The following is a 13,155-nucleotide window of genomic DNA, read 5'->3' on the forward strand; positions in this document are numbered from 1 at the left end:
GCTTCCTTTGCAGTATCCTTTTACAGGTTCCATCTCACACCACCATTTGGCCAGGTGATCAAGTTCTTCATGGTATAGACCTCCACTTCTCTAGAAGTGAACAGAGTATATTGGTCTGGGTGTTTGATGCAGTCAGCAAGCTGCTATTGAGCTCTTGCTTTGTACGTGGCTCTGGAATAATAGCAGCAAATGGTTATCTTTTTAAAAAAATTATTTATTTATTTATGTATTTATTCCCTTTTGTTGCCCTTGTTTTATTCTTGTAGTTATTGTTATTGTTATTGATGTTGTCCTTGTTGGATAGGACAGAGAGAAATGGAGAGAGGAGGGGAAGACAGAAGGGGAGAGAGAAATATAGACACCTGCAGACCTGCTTCACCTCCTGTGAAGCGACTCCCCTGCAGGTCGGGAGCTGGGGACTCAAACCGGGATCCTTATGCTGGTCCTTGCGCTTTGCGCCACATGCACTTAACCTGCTGCACTACTGCCCGATTCCCAGCAAATGGTTATTAAATGCCACACACTGCTAATACTTCCCATACATAACATACATAATTTCGTTAGCCTTTCTCCTGGGCCTGTGAGTGAGGAACTATTGTTAGGACCATTCTAGGAAGCTGAGGCTGAGAGAAAAGTGAAGTGACTTGTCCAGGGTCACCATTGGTAGGAGGTAGCATTCAAACATAACTATTTCTGACTTCAGGACGCCATATTGAGCCACATTAAAGATCATCTTCAAGTGTCTCCCAGTAATCGTGTTCTATCACAGGAATATGGAGAGACAGATTTTATTTAATCTATAATTCTCATCTTCAACACTGGATGGAAGAACTAGAAAGCTCGTTTACCTGCAGTATCTTTACCTCAGTGTATACACGTAGACATCCAGCACTTAGAAAGCATTTTGACTTAAGTCTTTCAGGCTTTTTTTTTTTTTTTGCCTCCAGGGTTATTGCTGGGACTCAGTACCTGCAATCCACTGCTCTTAGAGGCTATTTTTTCCCCATTTGTTGCCATTGTTATTATTGTTGTTGTTGTTATTGCAGTTGTTGTTCTATAGGACAGAGAGAAATCAAGAGAGGAAAGGAAGACAGAGGAGGAGAGAAAGATAGACACCTGCAGACCTGCTTCACTGCTTGTGAAGCGACCCTGCTGCAGGTGGGGAACCGGGGGCTCGAACCTGGATCCTTATGCCAGTCCTTGGCACTTTTTTTTCTTTTAAGATTTTATTTATCAATGATAAAGATAGAAGAAGAGAGAGAAAGAACCAGACATCACCCTGGTACATGTGCTGCTGGGGATTGAACTCAGGACTCCATGCTTGAGAGTCCAATGCTTTATCCGCTGTGCCACCTCCCGGACCACCTTTGGTGCTTTTTGAGCCATGTGCACTTAACTTGCTGTGCTACCACCCGGCCCCCAAGTCTTTCAGGTTGAAGGAATCAGTACCCCTGCTCTGTAAATTGCCCTTCTTATTATAGGGATTATAAGATTCAGCTCTAGTTCATGTTTGATTTCCACTGTACCTGGTATAAGCAGAGATGTCATGTTGCCCAAGTTCTAATCCCACTCTGCCACTTCCTCCTGTGTGATTATGAAGGTTATTTACAGGGAGTCAGACGGTAGCACAGCGGGTTAAGCACACGTGGCACAAAGCGCAAGGACTGGCATAAGGATTCCGGTTTGAGCCTCTGGCTCCCCACCTGCAGGGGAGTCGCTTTACAAACAGTGAGGCAGGTCTGCAAGTGTCATTCTTTCTTTCCCCCTCTCTGTCTTCCCCTTCTCTCTCCATTTCTGTCTGTCCTGTCTAACAACGACAACATCAATAACAACAATAATAATAACTACAACAACAATGAAAAACAACAAGGGCAACAAAAGGGAATATATATATATATGAAAGAAGGTTATTTACAAGGGGTCTAGAGAGAGCGCATCCAGTCGAGCACTCACTTTGCCATGCAGGAGAACCTTGTTTAGAGCCCCCAGCCACCACATAGGAGAACCTGCACAGGGGAAACTTCATGTAAAGTATTGTGGTGTTGCCTCTTTATCTCTTTCTCTCTCTCTGCCTCCCTCTTAAAAAAAAAAAAAAAAAAAAAAAAAAAGAGAGTTCACTGGGAATTATAGACAAAAGGCCCAGAGAAAACCCTTGTAAGAAAAGAAAACAAAAGAAGAAAAAATTACTTACATTCTCTGTACCTCAGGTTCCTCATCTGTAAAAAAAAAAAAAAAAAGGTTCAGGTAAGGGGTAAGATTAACAGATGTAGGGCTAGCAAGACAGTGCACTTGCTTTGTCATGCACATGACCAGGTTTGAGCCTGGCCCCCACCACACTGGAAGAAGCTTCAGTGCTGTAATATATTTCCCTCTGTCTATCTGAGAAGTTCTAACTCTGAGCAGTGAAGCCTTGGTCATGGCAAAGGCAAAAAATAATAAAATAATAGGTGTAAAGTCTGTAGGACATTGCGTGCTCAGAGCCTGTTAGCCATCATTGTAATTGGGTGCTGCTGACTGATCTCTTGCAAGACTCTCAGCCAGCTGCATGGACTCTGTGACACTGGACTATGCCTCTTTTCTTCCAATTTCCAGTGATTGCTGCCAGACCTTTCACCATCCCCTACCTGACAGCTCTTCTTCCATCTGAGCTGGAGATGCAACAAATGGAAGAGACAGACTCCTCGGAGCAGGATGAGCAGACAGACACGGAGAACCTCTCTCTTCATATTAGCACGGTGGGTCCTGCCTTTTGCCTACTTCAGAGAACCCCCCCCCCCCAAGCTAGTCCAGGCTTTCTCGGAACAATATATATGACCTACTGTAGGTCTCTGGCTTTAAGGTTAAGAGATTGCATGATGGACTTAGGGGTGATCCAAGTCCAATCTGATCTCCAGCTTCGGGAGTCCTTTACTCATTCAACTAATATAGAAAGAGCTACCTTGCAAAGCCAGGTGCAGGGGAATTAGCAGGAGACCAAATAGACACAATGCTCTGCCCTCTTGGAGCTAAGGAAAAGTGATAAATTAAGAGCTAGGGAGTAAGTGTGAGTATTGGTGGATGAGGTATTAAATAAGGTAACTGGGGAGTCGGGTGGTAGCGCAGCGGGCTAAGCGTACATGGTGCAAAGTGCAAGGACCGGCGGAAGGATCCTGGTTCGAGCCCCCGGCTCCCCACCTGTAGGGGAGTCGCTTCACAGGCGGTGAAGCAGGTCTGCAGGTGTCTATCTCTCTCTCCCCCCTCTGTCTTCCCCTTCTCTCTCCATTTCTCTCTGTCCTATCCAACAACAACATCAGTAACAACAACAATAATAACTACAATAAAACAACAAGGGCAACAAAAGGGAATAAATACAAAAAAAATTTTATAAAAAAATAATAATAAGGTAACTGAATAAAGGCCTAGAGGAAAGAAAACTTAAAAATATCTGAAGGCAGAGCTTTCCTCACAGAAAGAACAGCAGATTCCAGAGGTTGGAATTTGTGTGTGATGAACACCAGGGCCATCAGGTTGACCAGAGTAGCAAGAACAAGAGAAAGAGTCACAGGGAGTCAGGTTAGAGAAGGGGGGGGGGGAGGGTTGAGTCTTAAAGGTTCTTTTATACAATCAGTTGTTTTTGTTTTAAGATTTTATTTACTTTTTTCTGTTTTTTTATTTTTTAAAAAATATTACTCATTTTCCCTTTCTGTTGCCCTTGTTGTTTTATTGTTGTTATTGATGTCTTCATTGTTGGGTAGGACAGAGAGAAATGAGAGAGGAGTGGGAGCGAGAGAGGGGGAGAGAAAGATAGACACCTACAGACCTGCTTCACCGCTTGTGTAGCGACTCCTCTGCAGGTGGGGAGCCAGAGGCTTGAACCGGGATCCTTATGCTGTTCTTTGTGCTTTGTGCCACCTGCACTTAACCGATGCGCTACTGCCCGACTCCCAAGATTTTATTTATTAATGAGAAAAATAGGAGGAGAGAGAGAGAGAGAACCAGCCATCACTCTGGTACATGTGCTGCTGGGGATTGAACTCGGGACCTAAAGCTTGAGAATTTAATGCTTTATTCACTGTGCCACCTCCCAGACCACTTCAATTTGTTTTTTTTTTTTCATCGTGTGGGGGATTGAACCTGAAACTTCAGAGCCTCAGGCATATGAGTTTTTTTGCATAACCAACCCCCCCAATTAGTTTTTGTTGTTGTTGTTTTCCTTTTATCTAGAGCACTGCACAGTTCTGGTTTATTATGGTGCCGGATTTTGAACTTGGGACCTTGGAGGCTCAGGCATGAAAATCTTTTATAGAACTAGTGGTTCTGTAAAGACAAACAAACAAACAAACAAAAAACAATTATTGGTTCTTTTTTTTTTTTTTTCCCCCTCAGCAAGTTAAAAGCGAATAGAAATGTTGAGCAAGGGCAGGGCAGGGACCATTACAGGTTTGTTGACAAGATCAGTTTCATTACTGTTGAAAGTAGACTATAGAGGGGAAAGGACAGAAGCTGAGAGGCCAGTGAAAAGGCTGTTGAAATAAAATAGCAAATGGTGGTAGAAGTGAAACTAAAGAGACATCATCAGATTATTTGGTCAATGTTTAGTTTATTGTCAGAACAGTGCTAATGAGTACAGTCGATACAAGGAAAGGAGAATCAAAGATAACTACTAGATTTTTTTTTTTCTTTTTACCTGAATAGCAGGAAAGATGTTGTTGCCTCCAGCCAAGATAGGGAAGGTCACAGGTGAAGTGAGTGCTTAGGGAAAAGCCAGGAGTTCAGGTTTAAGGTCTTTATTAGCTGCCAGGTGGTGATGTCAGGTAGAGTAATGGGTATGTGAGTTGGGGTTTGAGTTGCTTTTAGAAATACTGGTATGGATTTGAGAATGATCAGCATATAGATAGTATATGAAACCCTGAGACAAGATGAATTCTTCAGGTGAGGATAAGAAAAGACAAGAGGTAACGAGAACTCAGCTGGGTGCTCTCAGGCTCTCCACTGCCGAGATGAGGAAGAGGAGGAGGAATCTGCAGAGGATGGAGAAGGCTTAGTGGAGAGATGTTAGGAGAATTGGGAAGGAGTGATATCCTGGGAGGGAAGTGATTCAGTGGAAGAGTGGTTATCGGTGTTAAAAGCTGTAGTCTGTTTCAGGAATATGAGGACCAGAGAATTTGCCCATTTGATTTGGCACCATTGTAACACTTAACATTCATGACCTTGACAAGAGCAGGTTCAGTAAGAATGAGAACATGGGCCTGAAAAAAATGCAATGAGAATAAGACATGAGAAGCTGTATTTGGTATATACAGATTCTTACTTCCCTTATAGCAACATGTAGTTATTAAATTTACATTCGTTAAAATGAGACAAAACTGGAAATTTTGTTCCTTAGTCTCAGTGCAGGACTCAGCAGATTAAAAAAAACAAACACTTAAATCCTCAGAGAATTGCACTGGGCATGGCTTATACAGAAATTGCTTCTAAGAATTTGGATGCAGTGGTCCAGGAAGTGGCACGGATAAAGCGGATAAAGCATTGGATTTTCAACCATGAGGTCCCAAGTTCAATCCCTGGCAGCACATGTACCAGAGTAATAATATCTGGCTCTTTCTCTCCTTTCTCATGAATAAATAAAGTCCTTAAAAAAAATGGGTGGAGAGGGAAAGTAAGAAACTGTGGTTGAGAGCCAGATGGTAGTGCAGCGGGTTAAGTGCACATGGCTCAAAGCTCAAAGACTGGCGTAAGGATCCCGGTTCAAGCCCCCTGGCTCCGCTTTACAAGTGGTGAAGCGGGTCTGCAGGTGTCTATCTTTCTCCCTCTCTGTCTTCCCTTCCCCTCTCCATTTCTGTCTGTCCTAACAACGGTGACATCAGTAACAATAACAATAATAACTACAACAAAAAAACAAGGACAAGAGGGACAATAAATAAATATTAAAATATATATATATATTTTTTTAAAAAGGAACATCACTAATAGATGTCAGGTACTGAACACAACAACCATTGTGTTGGCATCCATTGCTCCCTCCCATTCGGTTTTAGACTGTGTAATCATATGCTTTTCTGTAAACAAAACAAAACAAAACAAAAAATATATATATATATGGATTCTAGTAACAACTTTTATATTATCAGTTAGACTTTAATGTTATTTTGTTGAACTGGCAGCTATAATATTTCTTTTCTTAATTTTCTATTAGTGATTCAATATTGATTTACAAAATTACATGTCATCAGGGGTATAATTCCACACCATTCACACCCCAGAGTTCTGGATCTGGTGTCCCTCCATTATAAACCACCACAGTTCTCCCAAGGTTGCAGACATGGGTTAACTGTCATCTCTACATCTGTTTACATTTGTACATAATTGCCCCTTTTTTTTTTCTTCCAGGTCCAATCCTCTCTTCTCCTCCAAGCCACACATAACCCTATTACTACTTCCAAATATCTCTCCCCTTCATGGTATGGACGTAGCAAGCTAATTTAATGAATCCCTTGTGGTCATGTACTTTTTACCTGTAGCATTTATAGACTTTGTACGGCCTATGGGCATCTTAAATTAGTCTTTACCTGATGGTCTGTTGTTGACTAGCTACTTTGTTAAATCCAGTTCTGAGTTCTCTATGTATTTGAACATACAGGGAGATATTAATTTAAAATTGGTGTATAATGGGACTTTTTCTCTCATACACTTAAACTAACTGCCTTTTGCAGGAAATCCATATATCTGTGCCTATACTTTTACTCTTTTTATGAACAGTGTACCTTCATTTTTTCAACAAGTAACACCTGGTATGTGCCAGACACTCTTCTGGGGTATTTCAATGACAGAATAAAGAAAACACCTCCCTTTTAAGAGCCTGTGGGTTGGCAGTAAGGATATAGCTGTAAGATTTAAATAAATAATTTAGCATACTAAAGATGGAAGTGCTATCAAAGTGGGAAATAATGATTAGAGGAGGATCCAGACTGAACAGGAGGGTTGCAGTTCAAGCAGGGTTCCCTGGGTAGACATCACTGCAAAGGTGACATTTGAACAGTGACTAAAGGAGGTGTGAGGGGGGGTCATGTGGATAATGAGGAAGACCATTCCAGAAAGGGAACATCCTCTACAAAGAACCTGAGAAATAGCATGGAGGAGAGTGAAGTTGTCAGTAAGAGAGATGGGAAGGGAGGGATGCCATCAGTAAGACATGATGGACTTTCAGCTGGGTGACATGGGAGTCATGTGAGGGCATAGAGCAGAAGAGAGGCATAGCTAAACTTGAGGAATCACTGCTACTGTGATGATACTGGACTGTAGTTGGAGACCAGTTAAGAAATGTAGTTGTGGGAGTCGGGCGGTGGTGCAGCGGGTTAAGCACACGTGGCGCAAAGCGCAAGGAATGGCATGAGGATCCTGGTTTGAGCCCCCAGCTCCCCACCTGCAGGGGAGTCACTTCACAAGCGGTGAAGCAGATCTGCAGGTGCCTGTCTCTCCCCCTCTCTGTCTTCCCCTCCTCTCTCCACTTCTCTCTGTCCTATCCAACAATAACAACATCAATAACCACAACAGTGTTAAACAACAAGGACAACAAAAGGGAAAATAAATAAATATAAAAAAATTAAAAAAAAAAAGAATAGTTGTTTGGGTGACAGACAATGGAGGGGCCCCCACCTGTGTGACTGCAGGAGGGGTACTGGAAGTGGTTAGATTCTACCTGGATTTTTTAAGGTTAAAGAAAGACACTTTGGGTATGACATGTCAGAAAAAAACAAGCAGAAGACATAGCATAATGGGTATGCAAAAGACTTTCATATCTGAGGATCCAAAGGTTGCAGGTTCAGTTCCCCACATCACCATAAGCCAGAGCTGATCTGTGTTCTGGTTAAAAAAGAAAAGCAATCCAGAATTACTTGAATTTGGAACTGAACAACTGGAGTTACCATTGCCTTCAGCTGTGATGGTGAAGACTCAGAATTACCGTGTATACACTTGGGAAGCCCAGAATTCAGTTTTATTTTATTTATTAAAGTTTTTTTTTTTTTTTTTTTTAACCAGAGCACTGCTCAGCTCTGGTCTATGGTGGTGTGGAGGATTGAACCTGGGACTTGGGAGCCTCAGGCATGAGCATCTCTTATATACCCATTATGTTATCTACTCCCGTCTAGAGTTCAATTTTAGACACAGGAAGCTTGAAGTGCCTACTTGATATCCAGGCAGAGATGCTGAGTAAGCTGTCGGCTGTGCAAGCCTGATGTTAGGACGGAGATGAGAGCTGGAGCAGTTTTGGGGAGCTGTTGATATGCAGGTGGTCTCAAAAGCTATAGGATTGAATGTGGCCTTCCCATGCTGTATGGGGCTCCTTGGAGCGCACCACTTTTGCCTGTATCTGAGTTTTTCTGCTCATAGCGTCCCTGACAGGCCTTTCTTTGGCAACTTTTTTTTTTTTTTTTTTTTTTTTACAGTTCTCAGTTTGACACTACATGTCTTTAGTTCAATGCTGCCTATCCTGGAAGGGAGCCAGAATATACTATTTCTAGATGTGCTTGGGAGAAGAGAAGCTGATTCCGCATGAATCAGAATATCCATGTTCTGACCTTGAGACACAGTGAGCAAGTGCGGAAGCCTCAGCACCGTTCAGCAGTAGTCTTCCAGCTGGCTTTTCAGCTCCCCTGACTCTCATCTCCATCCTTATTATATGAGGAGGCACTCAGGACGTAGGTGGAGTGGACATCCACTAGCTTTGAAGATGGGATATTTGCCAGGTAGAACTACTAGGAGGAAAGGAAGAGACAAAGTTACAAAATCAGACTGTTAAAAACCTCAGAAAGGTTGAGAACCAGACATCCATGGTCCGATCTGACACCTGGCCATGTGGTCTAATATAAGCTAGATTGGGCATTTGGTGCTCACTTTCAGAAGAACCTCTGGAAGGTTCAGAATGGAGTCACCTGCTTTATGGAAAACATGGAGACAGAGCTGGATAGTTAAAGGGTATGAAACTGGTGGGACAGTGAGAGATGGTTGGACTGTAGAACATAAAAGCAGGACAATTTCTTTTTAAACTCAAGGCTCGCTAAACACAAGGCTGGCATCCATATCCTAAGTTAGCTGTCCATTGTCAGGAAGCTGCTGTTCCTTCTGTGCCATCTGATCGCAGCCTCCTCCTCTCTGGTGTCTGGACAATGGAATCTTCTGTTTGAGTTTCAAGTTACGAACCTAGAATCTCAGTGACAGAGCCCTTGGTCTGTCACCAGAGGGCGCAACTCAACAAGCTTCTGGTCACTTAGTCACCTAGGTTTGGGCTTCTAGGTCAAGTGTAATCCATCTCCCTCTTCCCCCTTCTGCTCATTCTAAAGATCTTTGAAAATTGAGGAGAGTATAAGGAAAGAAGTTTAGAAGTATCAATCACCTGTATTCCCAGGACCAACTTTTAATGTTCTCTCCTATGTTTGAATGCTTTTGTGATCTTTTTTTTTTTTTTTTTAAGAAATGGGGATCATGTTGAATATATGGAAACTTGAAAACTGTTCTCCAAAATCACACTTTCCTCAAAAACCAAATAGTGAAGAACCTGCTCCACAGTCATAGAAATTCTTTTTTTTTTTTAATTTTTAAAAATTTTATTTATTTATTTATTTATTTATTTTCCCTTTTTTTGCCCTTGTTGTCTTTTGTTGTTGTTATTGTTATTGATGTCGTCATTAGATAGGACAGAGTGAAATGGAGAGAGGAGGGGAAGACGGGGAGAGAAAGATAGACACCTGCAGACCTGCTTCACCTGTGAAGCAATTCCCCTGCAGGTAGGGAGCCGGGGACTCGAACCAGGATCCTTATGCTGGTCCTTGCGCTTTGTGCCACGTGCGCTTAACCTGCTACGCTACCTACTGCCCGACTCCCGAGAAATTCTTGGATGTTCTTTTGGGGGGTCTGGCGGTAGCGTAGTGGGTTAAGCGCACGTGCAAAGCGCAAGGACCGGTGGAAGGATCCCGGTTCAAGCCCCCGGCTTCCCACCTGCAGGAGAGTCGCTTTACAGGCGGTGAAGCAGGTCTGCAGGTGTCTTATCTTTCTCTCCCCCTCTGTCTTCCCCTCCTCTGTCCATTTCTCTCTGTTCTATCCAACAACAAACAACATCAACAACAATGATAGTAACCACAACAAGGCTACAACAAGGGCAGCAAAAGGGGAAGAAAAAAAAAAAGATGTTCTTTTGCCTTGATGGGAGCCCTCAGGACTCAAGAAGTTTCCAGCTCAGCTACAACGTGGTTATTGCTACCATGGTGCAAGTACCAGATACTTGAGAATCGGGAGAGATTCTGTCATGATTTGCTTTGGCCCAGAAGATGCCCTGTGCATGCAGATAGTTCTGACCTGTGTCTCTCAGACTTACAAGGAACCAGGAGTCACTTCATTTTATTTTCCCACAGGCTGGACTTCCCAAAGCATCTTGTTTCTAGCTCCTGACTCCCTGCCCCTCTGTGTCTCTCTTCATTCTACCATATGCCCCTATCTTCTCAAGAAGGTCAGGGCTTTGTGTTCTGTGCTCCCCTGTGTCAAAACCTTCCTCAGATAAGCTGGTGCCTGTTGGAGCCTCCTTTCATCTGGGGCAGAGAGAGGCACCTTAGAGAGAAGGTGGTTCCTAAGCTTCTAACTTTGCATTGAAAGGAATGCTAACAGCCATTCTTGTTGTGGGTGTGATTTCTTTCCTTATGCCATTGGTGTTTTGCTTTATTTTGACTTTTGCTCAAAGGATGACTCTGGTGCTGAGAAGGAGAATGCCTCTGTCCTGCAGCAGAACCCTGCCTTGTCGGGAAGCCGAAATGGGGAGGAGAATATTATTGATAACCCATACCTTCGACCCGTGAAGAAACCCAAGATCCGCAGGAAGAAGTGAGTTGGAGACTGGGGTGCAGAGAGGCTCCTCTGGCCAAGCAGGGTGCTCTGATGCTCATTAGTGTTAAAGCTCTGAAAATCAGAGCTTATTTAGACTCACCATTGGGTCTGACCTTTGGAGAAATCTGCCCTTTATCCTTTCCCTTTCCTTGCTTGTCTCCATATGCACCTCTTGTTCTGTAGAGGTTGAGTGTCCTGGTGTCCTGGGCCAACCTTAGCCCTGGCGCTATTCCTGAGAAGGAGAGCAGGAGGGCTCTATCAGGCAGGCCGCATGGATTCCTCTTCTTTCTAGGTCTCTCTCGTGAGCTGAGAAGGAAGTCTGCCTTATACAGGGATGCCATTACCACCCTCCTAGGGAATTGAAGCCAATCAAGGGGTCAAGAGAAGATGGCCTCCTCATGGTCAAGTCAAGGCTGTGGGGTGGAATCGAGCATGACTTTATAGGACTCTGTGTTAAGATTACCTATTTCCACTGAGTGCTTGAGTTAAAGGAAAATAATGTCAGTAACAAGGAAGCTTTCTTAGCTGTCCAGGTCATTTTAGCACAGGAGCAACTATTGGCTTTACTTGTGGCAGGACTGGATTTTCTTGATACCTGGAAGACAAGAGAGGGTGGACAGAAAAGAAAGGATTCCTTGTCTGCTGTGCTTACTGCCAAAATGTTTGCTGAGTTATATTGCAGGACATCTGTACTTTTTTCTGTTACCTTACAATTTGTGGTAATTATTTATCATCCTGAAGTCTGATTCCTTAGTTCTCTCCTCACCTGGGTTCCAAGTGCACTGGTGAGCTGGTGGAAAGTGGCTTTCCCCTCCCTCCTCAAGTGAGAAGTGGATGGCCCACACACCATAGCCTGCAGCTGGACTGCACTCTCTTGAGAGAGCCGTCACTTCCTGTCCCTCTGTGGAGGGTGTACTCGAGCACTCCCTGGTTCTGCCCTTCCTGGGAGAAGAGGTTTTCTTTGACAGTATCAATGGACAAATTATACTGTGACTTTGGCAGAGGAACCTGACTATAGAAAACAAAAAATGTAATAATTTGATGGGCTTGGGGTTCAACTTTTGAAGACTGGGTTTGGGCTAGGCTTCTAGAAGCTGAGAAAACTGACTGGTCTGCTAGAATCAAAAATACATTCCCACCACATGGTAGGCGTGGGCTGAGAGGAGTTTGCAGCCTAACCCGAGCAGGCCTGAATCTGCTCAACCTCTGTATCTCTTACAGAAGAACTTGTCTTTGCTGTACCCCACAAACCAAAATAAAGTAAAATGAAATAAAAACAGGTGTTTAAGAAAGATGTTGGACAATCTGATGGCCTTTGAAGCTGGTCTCTGAAGGAAAAAGCCAGCAACATCTGGAAGTTAGTTCAAAATAAACAGAATCTGCAGGGCCAACATCCTAAGGTCCATACTGAACTTTGCATATTCTCAGCTTCCCTACTTATCTCTTACTTGAAAACTCACAAGATTTGGTGGCTTGACAGCAGGCCCCATGTCCGTCAGCCTCATTGTTCTCTAGTGCACTGCTTCGCATTCCCAGAAGGAAAGAACTGCTTGTCAGCTAGTGCAAAAATTGGATTCCCCAACTCTGGATCACAAAAAGAATTTTGTGTGTGGTGATTGGGAACTCTTCCAACTGAAAGTCATCAGATTTGGCCTGTCCTGATCACTCAGAGCATGTGATTTGGTTTGGGGCTGTTCTTGGCCTGTTGAAGTTAAACATAGCCCAGGTATAAGCCCTGATAGAAGTTTGCCTGAAGATTTCATGATTTGCTGGTCTCAGTGGCTTCAGGAGGGACCAATTCTCCAGTTCCTCTCACTGTTGTGGCTCAAAACAAATACCTGCTCAGTGTCATCATGCTAAATGGGATTTGGAAATGAGTTCCCACCTTCTGCTAGCGTGATATCAGATGCCACGCTACTGTCATTTCATCTGGATGAGACATTGAGAAATGATTATGTGATTTGAAACATTTATGTAACGATCATGTAAAAACTGCATAATTCTCCATGTATATTTATAAATGTTTTATTTTTTATATAACTTTGGGGGGAATACTTGAAGAGAAAAGGTAGTAAACAAAAAAATTACCGGTGTGATTTATGAATTCTCAATAAAAGTTCATAATAAAAATTTTGTAAATAGAAACATTGTGTCAAGCCAGATTTGTATCCCTAAATCACAGCAATAAGTCAGGCTGTAAGAAAAGTAAGGCTTTCCCCCCTCTCTGCCTTCCCCTTCTCTCCATTTCTCTCTGTCCTATCCAACAACAATGACATCAATAAAAACAATAATAACTACAAC

General features: G+C 43.1%; 1 protein-coding gene across 4 annotated transcripts in view; it reads left to right on the top strand.

Moving 5' to 3' along the window:
* TAF8 (TATA-box binding protein associated factor 8) overlaps positions 1 to 13,155 on the top strand; it is a 43,570-nt gene that overhangs the window by 13,860 nt on the left and 16,555 nt on the right. The window contains exons 7-9 of one of the 4 annotated variants that reach the window (XM_016191151.2): positions 2,593 to 2,735; positions 10,712 to 10,851; positions 11,147 to 13,017. In XM_016191151.2, coding sequence (XP_016046637.1) covers positions 2,593 to 2,735; positions 10,712 to 10,851; positions 11,147 to 11,159 — 296 coding nt within the window. In that variant the 3' untranslated portion in view covers positions 11,160 to 13,017. Of the gene's footprint in view, positions 1 to 2,592; positions 2,736 to 10,711; positions 10,852 to 11,146; positions 13,018 to 13,155 lie in introns of those variants that run through there. The other 3 variants (XM_060189816.1, XM_060189815.1, XM_060189817.1) reach the window with 3 other exon arrangements.

The sequence above is a fragment of the Erinaceus europaeus genome, chromosome 4, assembly GCF_950295315.1.
Source record: "Erinaceus europaeus chromosome 4, mEriEur2.1, whole genome shotgun sequence".
Taxonomy (NCBI): Eukaryota; Metazoa; Chordata; class Mammalia; order Eulipotyphla; family Erinaceidae; genus Erinaceus; species Erinaceus europaeus.